The sequence below is a fragment of the Manacus vitellinus genome, unplaced genomic scaffold (assembly GCF_001715985.3).
Source record: "Manacus vitellinus isolate BGI_N305 unplaced genomic scaffold, ASM171598v3 scaffold_83_pilon, whole genome shotgun sequence".
In the NCBI taxonomy this organism is placed as follows: Eukaryota; Metazoa; Chordata; class Aves; order Passeriformes; family Pipridae; genus Manacus; species Manacus vitellinus.
In genome coordinates this window covers 1,062,294-1,073,759 of record NW_021940836.1, presented here as the reverse complement: position 1 = coordinate 1,073,759, position 11,466 = coordinate 1,062,294, and the positions used below count along the sequence as shown (strand labels likewise).

At 47.0% G+C, this 11,466-nt stretch overlaps 2 protein-coding genes across 3 annotated transcripts in view; one reads left to right on the top strand and one right to left on the bottom strand.

Annotated features, from left to right (window-relative positions):
- Positions 1-1,538, bottom strand: part of LOC103755213 (killer cell lectin-like receptor subfamily G member 1) — a 9,740-nt gene extending 8,202 nt beyond the window's left edge. Inside the window, exon 1 of the mRNA XM_029964896.1 lies at positions 1,321-1,538. Within this exon, the coding sequence (XP_029820756.1) occupies positions 1,321-1,438 (118 nt within the window). The 5' untranslated portion in view covers positions 1,439-1,538. The remainder of the gene's footprint in view (positions 1-1,320) is intronic.
- Positions 1,539-4,964: 3,426 nt separating this feature from the next.
- M6PR (mannose-6-phosphate receptor, cation dependent) lies at positions 4,965-10,409 on the top strand. 2 transcript variants are annotated; one of them, XM_029964895.1, is made up of 7 exons: positions 4,965-5,059; positions 6,388-6,558; positions 6,762-6,934; positions 7,024-7,133; positions 7,333-7,463; positions 7,987-8,113; positions 8,668-10,409. In XM_029964895.1, exons 2-7 carry the CDS (start codon positions 6,389-6,391, stop codon positions 8,788-8,790), a joined length of 834 nt encoding a protein of 277 aa, XP_029820755.1. In that variant the 5' UTR covers positions 4,965-5,059; position 6,388; the 3' UTR covers positions 8,791-10,409. The 2 variants fall into 2 exon arrangements, with proteins under 2 accessions (XP_029820755.1, XP_008919380.1); XM_008921132.3 differs by lacking the exon at positions 4,965-5,059 and having other exon boundaries at positions 6,251-6,558.
- Positions 10,410-11,466: the final 1,057 nt, after the last annotated feature.

Below are 11,466 nucleotides of genomic sequence, written 5' to 3'. Positions count from 1 at the left end.
AGGGACAGAGTTGAATATAAAGATCTTCTAAAGAAAGGTACATGAACTGAGCTCCTTAGGGACCCTTTGCATGCTGAAGAGAGCTGAGAAATAATCAAATAATATACACAGAAAGTGTGTTCAAAGATCAGCTTCCTTATTTTAGGTTCTCTGACTTTAGCTCAAAAAGATGAGGGTACATAAAAGACTGTGAAAAGGAGGAATATTAAAAAGAAAAATGCAAACATCTCAAGAGATGTCACTGTGTTTTCAGGTGAAACCACGTGTAAAAGCAAGACTGCTTTCCAAGCAGATCAAATGTGAGTACTAGAGAGAAACTTGGGGGTTTCTGTGCTGGCTTTGTTTCCATAGCACAGCAAGTGACCAGGCAGCAGTAACCACCACAGGTATATGCAGTTATTCTGATCAGAGCATAGAAATCTTGTATCCCACAGTGAGAGCCCCTCTGCTGTAACAACTGTGAAAAAAATTAAGGTGAACAATCAGTGTTGCAGCCAATGCAACACAACTCATCTGAAGTACACAGGCATTTCATAGAATCATAGAACAGTTTGGGTTGGAAAGGACCTTAAGATCATCCAGTTCCAACCCCTTCAATATTTTGCAAGGAGACACTTACAAAGAATGACCATCAGTGCAAAATCTCACTCTTCTAAGGTGGCATTTCTCAACTAAGCAGCCAGAGGCATTGCTCAATGTGACACTGACAAGGCCTATCAGGGGTAATGGAGGGAAAATAAGGGAAGAAAAAATTTAAGGAAAGCACTAAGAAAATCTTCCTGATAGTAAGATGCCCTGCAGAACTGTCTCAAGGCAAAAGCTGAAAACTTGCTCACTGGGAGGTATATAAAACTAGAACACAGAAAACAAAAAAAAATCTATTACAAAAGAATCCTGAATAGCCCCAGGGGAGAGAGGCTGGATGATACCATATGCCTTCTCTCTCTGATCTCTGATTACCATATGCCTCTAATTTATCTGTATTCACATCTTGCCTGCCCTTCAAAGAACTATTGCTCACAATCTCTTATTGCTGACAAGCAGACAACCTTAAACCTCTTGAGGACAAAAGGATGCCTGGGTTGAATGCCCAGGCATAGACACTGAAAGAGGTCTGAAACAGAGAGGGAGGGGGACAATGCTGGGTCTCTAACCCATCAGCTTTTTTCACATTAAAATATTCACAGTAATTTTAGAACCAAAGCAACAGCACCCTAAGCTGGCACTCCGAAACAGTGGCCAGCTCAGAGGGTTTCTATTAGATCTTGCTTGCACTCAAAACAAAATCTTTTGTTGACTGACCTCACCTGGCTTTCTTACCTCTTTTTTCCTGTGAAGCTTTGGCCCTTGGCGGAGAAGCCTGAGAGAATCTGACAGAAGTATACGTTACCTCCTCACTCATGTCAGCTGCAGAAGTTTCTGATCTGCTTCCCTCCATGCCAAAGCAAAGAGTGAGCACAAGATGTTTCGATCAGGTTGTAGAACAACAGGGCTCCACGCCTGCAAAACAGGAAGCCTGAGGCTATATTCAAAAGACAAGTAATGTGAAGTTGCAGCCTCCATCTCCAGCTGCTCAAGACAACCAAATTTACAACAGAATGGAAAGCAGTGTTACTGCAGTAACTTCCATTTCCTAATCTGATGAAGGATGTTTTAAGAATAACTGCTGGTGGAAAAGGTGATTAATCACCAAGCTCATGAGCATTTTAATTGTTGCCAATGCAAGAGGGCATGGTTACACTGATGCAGTAACTGGGAGGATGTGCGCTGCTCTGAGGAGCTTCCTCTCAGGGTCAGAAGCAGGTGGATAACCAGAGCACAAGCTAAAAAGGTGAATAGTATGTGCACAAGATGAAAAGTGTGATAAGCAATGGCTATGGCAAACTGGTAGCCCAGCTGCTGTCAAAAGGGAAGTAGAGGTGGACAGTATGGGTTTGAGAAGGAAGCCTTATATGCTCTCGACACTTCTACTAGGAACTCTTTCTTTACCAAATACCAGTGTGAATATGCTCGTGACACAAGGCAGACACTGAGAGCTGGCATCCCTCAAGGCTCTCTGAGTCAACACCTTAACAGCATCAGTATGAGAGAGATATGGACATGCTGGAGAGAGTCTAGCAAAGAGCCACAAAGATGATGGACTGCAGCACCTCTTCTATGAGGAAAGGTTGAGAGATCTGGGACTGTTTAGCCCAAAGAAAAGACATCTTGGAGAGGATCTAATTAATGTATATAAATTCCTGAAGGAAGGTTACAAGAAGAGTCAAAATCTTTTTAATGGTGCCCAGTGACAGGACAAGAAGCAATGGGCACAAACTGAAACACAGAAGGTCTTCTCTCTGAACGTCAGGAAATGCTTTTTTACCATGAGGGTGATCGAACACTGACAGAGGTTGGCCAGAAAGGTTGAGGTGTCTCCCTCAATAGAGAGTTGTCTGGACACAGTCCTGGGCTGTAGGTGGACCAGGCTGTAGATGGCCTGTCTTGAGCAGGGGGTTGGACCAAAAGGCCTTGAGAGGTCCCTTCCCAATGCAATCATTTTGTGACTCTGTGGTCACCAATAACAGGTAAGGATACTTTTCTTTTGAAGTAGTGACCACTGATGAGAATAATTCAAGTTGCACCGGAGGAGGTTTAGATTGGATGTTGGGAAAAATTTCTTCACCAAAAGGATTATCAAGCACTGGGACAGCTGCCCGGGGAAGTGGTTGCACGACTATCCCTGAAAGTTTTTTAAAAAGATGCAGATGTGAAGCTTAGGGACATGGTTTAGTGGCAGTGTCAGGTTAATGGTTGAACTCAATGATCTTAAGGGTCTTTTCCAGTCTAAAAGATTCTTTGATTCTATGGTGGGGACTACTGATGCTTCTAGCATCCTGAGAAACCTCTTAGCTGCATAGTTGGCTGATTTTTGTTTTAATCCAGATTCTGATCCTTTTCATTTCATGCTCAGAATGGGGATGTTTGCCAGGCTCAGGGTGCACATCTTCAGCACAGTACATGTAATTTACCAAATTGTTTGAGCATTCTCAAGTAAGTAGTTGAAATGACTGCTATTCCCAACAGGGATGATTGTTATGCGTCCTGGTGACATGCTCTAAATTTGAGAAATGATTGCATGGGAGGATGCTCAGCTTGATACAGTATTGTGGCCAATTTGTTACAATGCACATGTCTAGGAAGGCATGAATTGGATATTTCTGCAAATTTCTCCACTTACCTCTAACGGTGGCATGTAGCACCCACAGAATTCCTTGCAATCATGGGTAGAGCCTGTAGACAGCAAGATAAGGAGTCTGTGCTCGAAGGGAAAGGGAAGGCAGAAGACAGAAGGAAGAGGAAGAAAGTCTTTCCTGAATGCTTTGAGTGGATAATACAGAAGTCTAAAGAGAGCTCTCAAACCCAGAGAGCTACTACACTCGCAAGGACAACTTAGCTGGGAATACAATCTGTGTGGCTGAAAAGAAGCCAACAGGATTCAGAGAGAGCCTAAGTGCCCAGACCAAGGGGAAAAGGCCCTACAGCTGCCTACAGGGCCAGAGTGACCATAAAGACAGCACTATTTGGGAAGAACTGGAGAAGTAAAGACTGGCAAGAAAGAATTAAGAGCTCTGTTTTGATGTGGTTTACCATTTTTTCTCAAATATCAGCAGTAAGTTGAATTCTTAGTTTCAACAGGAAGTAGAGAGGGAACAGTCACACTGTAGGAGATGGGCAGGCAACACACAGTTAATAGCTAAGTGTGAATAAATAAGTCTGACTTTTGCAGCTGTGCCATACTCCCAGTGGAATCACAGCAGGACTAAATCAATCAGTTTTCCAGGAGCCAACAACGCCCCCAGTTCTTCACTGCTGAAGCAGCATACCATGGGGAAATCTCTCAAACTTCTCTCAAACAAGTGGCTTCTCTAGCATGTTCCTAAGTTCACTAAACACCACATTTGTTTCTTAAGTAAAAGATGCAAAAGCCTCAGAACTCTGACAAGGAACAACTGTCCCTTCCAGCAACAGACCCCTAGAAAGTGGACTCTCTTATCATTGCAGTGGGAGCATGACTTAAGGAGATAAATGTCCTTTAAATGGGCCAGTCTCAAATAATTTATAGCTTTATGAATCGCACCCAAGATGCTCAAGTCCACCACCCTTGTGCACTATCAGCTGGACCTGGAATTCCTCTGCAGTGGCAAAACTTGCAGGAGCTGGGAGAGACACCTTCATTCCAAAGTATAACAAAACATGGACGTACTGGAAAGAGTCTACCACAGAGATACAAAGTGGGGACAAAATCAGAAGGATCGAGGACACAAAGCAGTTTTGTGAACTGGTCTAGACCCCTCGCTCCTTTAACACTCTGGAAGCACCCGGTGGGGATGGCAAAGCCCGAGGACAAACTGCTGGACCACCACTGCCTCCGGCAGCGGGAGTGAGGGGCGCGCTGTCGCCGGGAAGCCTGCCTGCTGCTGTACCGGAGAAAGAAGAGGGAAGAGCGCGACTTCCAGCTGGGAAAGCCACAACGCACTTGAATGAGGTGACTTCCAGCCGGCAGCCCGACGACCACCACGCCGTGGGACCGCGTCCCACCGCCCCTCACTGACCCCTCCGCCCCACTGCTCCAAAGGGCCGCCCCCGCCCGGAGGGCCTCGCCCTTTCCGCCGGCCCTCGGCAGCTCATTGAACGGAAGGGAGGGGAGGCGGGCCCCGGCGTCCGTCAGTCCCGCGCCCATTGGGTGAGGAGGTGGAAGTAGGGCGGGGCCCGGCGCAGCCCGGCGCTCCCCGCCGCGCTCATATCGCTTAGCGGGGCCGCTCCTGGGCGGCCCAAATCTCCGGCGGCTGCCCGGGCTCCATTGGTGGCAGCGCGAAGTTCCGCCACGCTCTTTCCGCTGGCGGGGCGGCGCGGGGGAGCCGGCCGGACGTGGAGTAAAGGCCGGTGTCGCCACGTGGGCCTGCGCTCTGCGGCCCGCCCAAAGCATGGGATAACCCGTGACCCGCGGTTCTCTCTTCCCTACAGGCGGCGGCGCCTGTGCCCGTGCGCGGTCGGGGAGGACCGGGGGCGGCCGCAGGTGGGTGCGCGGGGCTGAGGGCTGGGGCTGAGGCTGGGGCTGGGCTGGGACCGGTGCGGAGCGGGGCACGGCGAGGGGAGCCGGCAGGGGCGAGCGCGGGACAGCGGCCGGGTGGCCCGCCGGGTCGCTTCCGGCGGCGCGCGCCAAGTTCCCGGGAGGAGCCGTGTCCAAGTGTCTGGGGGTTCAGGGACTGCCTGTGGCCCCCTCGGGAAGACGAGTCACGAGTCACCTCGTGTCACGGGCTTCCTCATTTCAGCGAGCGCGCACTGGAACAGCCTGCCCAGAGAGGCTGTGGAGTTTCCCTCACTGGGGATATTCCAGAGCCGCCTGGACGCCATCCTGTGCATTGTGCTCTAGGACGGCCCTGCTTGTGCGAGGAGGTTGGACCGATTCTGTGGTTTAGGCGTTTCTAACCTTGTGTTGGCGCCTGGCCCCCGTGGCAAGCAGAGCCCCGGCTCGGCAGTGTCCGGCAGGGATGCGGGGAAACCATTGGGTTCAGTCAGATGGGTTCTGTGCCCGTCTGCAGCCGGGTGATTGTTTAATTGAGGGTCTCCCGGCTGCCTTCCGCCAGCACATGGGGCTTTACCAAAATCTGCGGCAGGAGAATTTGTTGCACCGCGCTGGTGGGCTCGTGCAATCATTGAATGTTTTGTGTGTGATTTTAGCATGAACCTGAAAGCCAGGTCTTCTAGATTTTATTATTGTTATCATTACAGCTTCGTTGCTTTGATCTCACACAGGATGTCTTGCTTTCCTCCTTCCCTTGTGTAAACAGAATAAAACTTCTGTGAAGTTGCAGCTTAGCAGTATTAAACACTTTCAGATTCTCAGCTAAAGTAGTACTAGAAAGATAATTATTAAGATTAAGCCACTTGAACAGAGCCTGACTAATCACAGTGGGTCTTTCCTGTGAACTCTTTACATGAGATCTGTGAAGAGGATTGATTAGAGGCCTGATAAATAATTTTCTGCTGACTGGCTTCTTGGTGCAATGCAATAACAGTGGCTTATGCCTGAAAATTACTCCAGTGTTCAACCTGCTGGACTCTGGTCTGGCAGCTAATTAATGTGCTCAGCAGCAAAATGTTTTGAGGTCCCAAGGGAAAATTCAGAAAAGAGTCCCAAGTGGGCCAAGTGAATTGCCTTTGGCCAGGTAAGAGACTCAGATTTAGCGTCTCTTGGGAACTGTGAGTTGTTTCTAGAGTTCACCTTCTCCTTTTTGCAGTCAGGACTGAGGAAGTGGCTAATCATTGACTCCGTGACCCTGAAGTTAGTTCGCAGGGGGCTGAAACACTTAATCCTCTGTGTTCCCTGTGGCTTGTGTCCAGGATGTCATCACCTTGCCATACCTCTGCCTTGCTGCTGGTCTTTATGGCCCTGGCTGTAGCGGGGGCTGAGCAGTCTGAAGAGAGGAGCTGTGATGTGATTGGTGATGAAAGCAGTGAGTCACAAATGGAAAGAGCCCTGCTGAAGAAACTGGAGCCCCTGAGCCACATGAGGTACAGTACAACACCCTGCAGGCCTCAGGGCTGTGCAGTGCCAGCCTTTGGGCCAGGAGGAGGGGAAGATTTGGGGTAGGACTGCAAAATGGGCTCCCCCGTCTGTATGGACTCTGACTTTTGCAGGTCTGAAGTGCCTGCTGCTCTGAGAATTGTTCTTTGTAATCCGATGGGCTGTCTGTTCTGTCCTTTCCCTGCTGCAGGTTTAATGTGACTGTGGAGAAAGGCAAAACAGAAAACTACGTCTACCAATTCAGGGTTTGCAGGGAGGTCAACAGCACCTCTCACGATTATGGTGGCCTGGTGCAAACAGATAAACAGAACGGAAAGACCACAGTGATAGGAAGAATCAATGAAACCCAGGTCTTCAATGGAAGTAAGATTCCATTCCACACTTTTCTTACTCAGCAGCTGCCTTTTGCCTCCTGATCTGGATTTGCAGCCTGTATGTTTCTCTCCTGGCAGGTGACTGGATCATGCTGATTTATAAAGGAGGTGATTCATATGGCAGTCACTGCAGTGGTGAGAAGAGACGAGCTGTGATAATGATTTCTTGCAAGCGAGGAGTTACAGCGGTGAGTGACATATGAGGTGGGAGAGGATCAGGAGGCTGCCAGACAAGTAGTTGTTTGTAAGCAGAAGGGCTTTGAGGGGCCAGCAAGGTGTCCTCTAGTATCTGTTGCCTAGCTGCACCAGCAATGATAAAACTGTCTCCTGGTGAAGTTCAGTGTGCCTGGGCATGTTTTCACATGACTTAACTTTTCCAAATTACAGAGTTCATTCAGCATTATTTCTGAAGAGCGGGAAAAGGAGCAGGAATGTTTCTACCTCTTTGAGATGGACAGCAGTGTGGCTTGTCCAGCTGAGAATTCCCACCTCAGCGTTGGCTCCATTCTACTGATCACGTGAGTCATTGGAAGAGCTGTTTGTGCCTAGGCCATAATCTCCAGTGCTATTTAGAAACCTCACAAATGCTATAGTAGACTAACTAATTGTAGTATACCTACCCACAGCCACCGTTAGATGTTACTATGCCTCTGAGCTTTTTGGACAAAAGCTCTTGCTCTAAGCATGATGCAGGGCTGCTGCTCTGTTCCCTGTAAAGAGTCTCCTTCATAGCTTACAGACAAATACACTTAAACATGGAGATGTGACTTCCTAAAAATGTATAATGGCTCTTTGCTAGAGCTCAGAATGCAGACTAGGAGTCTTGACTCGTTTTCTGTGTTTGTGCTTAGAGGCACTGCTTCACATAATGCTGCTAAAAGATTTATACTATCAAATCGATAATTTGGGGACCTTAGCTCTGCTCTTGAGTGGTGCTCAGATACTTGCTCTAATGCCAATATGAGGCAGGTAGCTGGGTTGAAATAGATTGTCTATAGGATTTCTTCAGCTTTATTTATTTATTTTAATTCTGCATTCCAGGTTTGCCTCACTGATTGCAGTCTACATCATTGGTGGGTTCCTCTACCAGCGCCTTGTAGTGGGAGCAAAGGGCATGGAGCAGTTTCCTCACTTTGCCTTCTGGCAAGATCTGGGCAATTTGGTGGCGGTGAGTGAAAATCCCTATATATTCCCAGCCTGGCACCTGTATTAGGAGAAAATGGCAGACTATGTCTCTTGGGTAGACCTACTGCCAGAGTGATGTACTTTGAAGCAGAAGAAGATATCTGTTTCATTTTTCTTGAGTATTCTGGTTTTGAATCCTTGCCAAGACCAATTCCCTGCCGCTATCCTGCAACTGCTACGTAACTGGAACACATACTTTTTAGGGATTAATGCTTTGCAGAGAGAAATGTTCACCTGGGGACTGTGAAATACTCCTGTCCGACCTCCCTGAAACCCTCCCTTGGTCATTATAGGCAGTGCCATTTATCCCTCGTGCTTGCCTTGGCCTGATCTTGCTGCACACTGTTAATCAATATGCCCAGAGCTCTCATGACCGAGTAGGATGTTTTTATGTCAAGACAAGTTCTGGGGACATGTCTTAGGTAGCACAGCGATAGGCGTAATCCCTTAGCAAAAGAGAAGTCGCAGGAGCTGCTTTGCTTTGGATGCTGAGTCAGTTGCAGAGTCTGATGCTGGTGCCATGTCCTGTGCTTGTAGGACGGCTGTGACTTTGTGTGCCGATCCAAGCCTCGAAACGCGCCAGCCGCGTACCGTGGTGTGGGGGATGACCAGCTGGGCGAGGAGTCAGAAGAACGGGATGACCACTTGCTACCAATGTGATAGGCTTTCCACACCAAGTTCTTTTCTCCCCATCTTCCCAGTGCTTGTTTAGCCGGGTGCCTCCCAGCCAGTTCTCCTTCTCTCACTTCTGATTTTCTTTACACTGCTTCTGCCGTCTCCGGTGTGTTGAGTCCCATGGATGCCTCTGGATGTGAACAGCACTGGTCCCTGATGGTGTGTCTTACAAATATAATGCTGTTTTAGGTTTTTGAAAATGCAGCAAAGCTGGGGGAGAAGTGCTGAGAGTTGAGTAAAGACAACAAGAAAGCAATATGAGTTTTCAGCACTGAGCAGGAATGGGAGATGAATCACTGAGAAGAAAAAAGGGCCATGGATGGGTGCAGAAAGGGGAAGGAAAAAAGGCTATGTGCTAAACCAGCTGACACTGTAAAAGGCATATTTTGTCTTTTTTCCCTAGGGTTTACACTGGAATTATTTTTCTTTGAATGCATTTTCAGCTTTTCTAGCTTCTGCACTGTTACACAGTTTCTGCTGGCATAACTGGCACAGAGTGCTCTATGCCAGACTCTGGGGGCGGAAGAGGCATTAGCACCTGTGCAGTCTTTTGTTTTACGAATGGCAAAGTATTGAGAAGTATGCACTGGTTTCCTTCAACAGCTGTAAAGGGATGCATGCCAGCCTCTCAGACTGGAGAGGGGCAATGCTAAAAAGATATAGGAGTTAAATATAGTCTCATGACTTCAGTTCAGTCAAAATATTGTCTCTGTCTTCTCAATCATTGAGAAGCAAAAGGAAACAGTGTGCTGCTAAGGAAAAGGAACATTTGCTGAAACTGAACTGACATTAAGACAAAATGAGACAGGTAGCTGCCATTTGAGTTCTGATACAAGCTTCCCAAGGTGACTGCCCACACAGCACAGTCACTGTCAGCATTGTGATTTCATGCTTGCCAGAAGTTCCTTGTTTGGCAGAGGGTTTTCCTGTGAAACTATCAGAATTTATTTTTATATAATAGGAACCACAGAAGTCCAGGATAAGAATGGTAACACATTTAAAATAAGGGACTCTTGCACTTACTTGGTCAACTTTCATAAATTACTGTCCCCTTAAGCATGGTGCAGGCCAGTCTTAATACACTTGCCCTGTGCAGATGGTACTCACATGCTGCCAATGTCTGGGAGTGAGAGATCTTCTCTTGGGGCCCTGGTGAAAAGCAGGTACAGCTGAGTTATAGACTTACGGGGAACCTTCTGGAACTTGGCACCTTGATTCTTAATTGCTTTTTATTTGAGAGGCTACACTCTGAGCAATCCCCTTCTACCCTATTGTGGACTGGCAGGAGAACTGCCCTCAGTCTTGAGGGCAGAGACTGTGAATAAGCAAGCCACTACTGTTAACAGCAGAGTACAGACAAGATTCATGTATTTTTAATGCTGTCTGAACAACGACATTGAGAGAAAAGGGGTAGCCCTGCTTTTTTGCTGGGTTTAGAGTGGGCAAACAATTCCTGCTTTCTTTGACTTTTGTTACAGTCTCAGTCTTTCTCATAACATGGGAAAAATAGGAAGTCTGTTGTAACTGTTTTTCATGGTGGTGTTTAAGGTAATTTTTTTTGTACAAAACACAACTTTCAAAAATAAAGTGACCAAAAAACCTTATGAAGTGTTGTGCTGATGTAACAGGAGCTTGCTTTGGTGGCAAAGTATCTTTCTTACCCAAGGCTGAAAGGCGGTGCCTTGTGCCTGAACTACTCTTGCCAATAATGAATCCATTTATGTTAGTTCATGGTTTTTGCTGCCACATTGTTTCACTCCAGTTCCCCTAGGGTTTAAGAGGGAAAGCTATGCACATCTTTCAAAACTGAAACTTTAAAAAGCTCAGGTAGTTATGGATGGATGGGTTATGCTCTGTATTCTTCTGCAGCAACAAAAATCAAAAGTAGCTTTGTGATGAAGGTTGTACTTCTCAAAGACTCGGTTAATGTTCAGGTTCAGGAGGGGGATTAAAAAGCAGCCAGACGTGCAAAGCCTGATCAAGCATCCTTTTATTAAGAACAGTGAACATGAAATGAAGAAGGGAAGCCTTCCCATTTGACTGAAATAAAATCCAGTCCTCAGAAGTAGCTAGTAACACTGGCAGGCTAGCTGTCTGCCCACCCTGCCAAGGGTCAAACTGAACAGGAGTTCTATCACACCCAGCCTGCTAAGGATAAAACGGTTTAAGGGCACACTTCCTCTGCTGATTGCTGATTCTAACCTCCTCCTTCCCTGCCCCCAGATTACATTGGACCAAATAGTGTTATCAGGGTGCAAGCAAGCATAGGCAACTTTCTTTGGGCCTATTTTCATTCATGAAGCCGCAGAAGTCTTCTCTCCCAAGAACAAGGATGTAATGAAAGAGATCCAACAGTATAGTTAAAAATGCAAGGAAGCTGCAGCCACATTTTATCCATCTACTAGCACTTTCCTTCCTCTCTTTTTCTAAGAGGGGTCAATAAAGAGGCCATTCCAAAGATCTCTAATGTTTTCCTACCTATGCTATTAGGCCTTCTCCCATGTCACTACAGCTTTTCTGCAACAGTAGATGCTTTCCACACAGAACAGTCTTATGTTTCACTCAAATACTCATGTGAAACTTCTAAAAACAGAAAAGCCAAGATACATGGTTTATAACACCATCTTGCTTTCAGGTATTTGGCTGTAGAGGGCACTTACC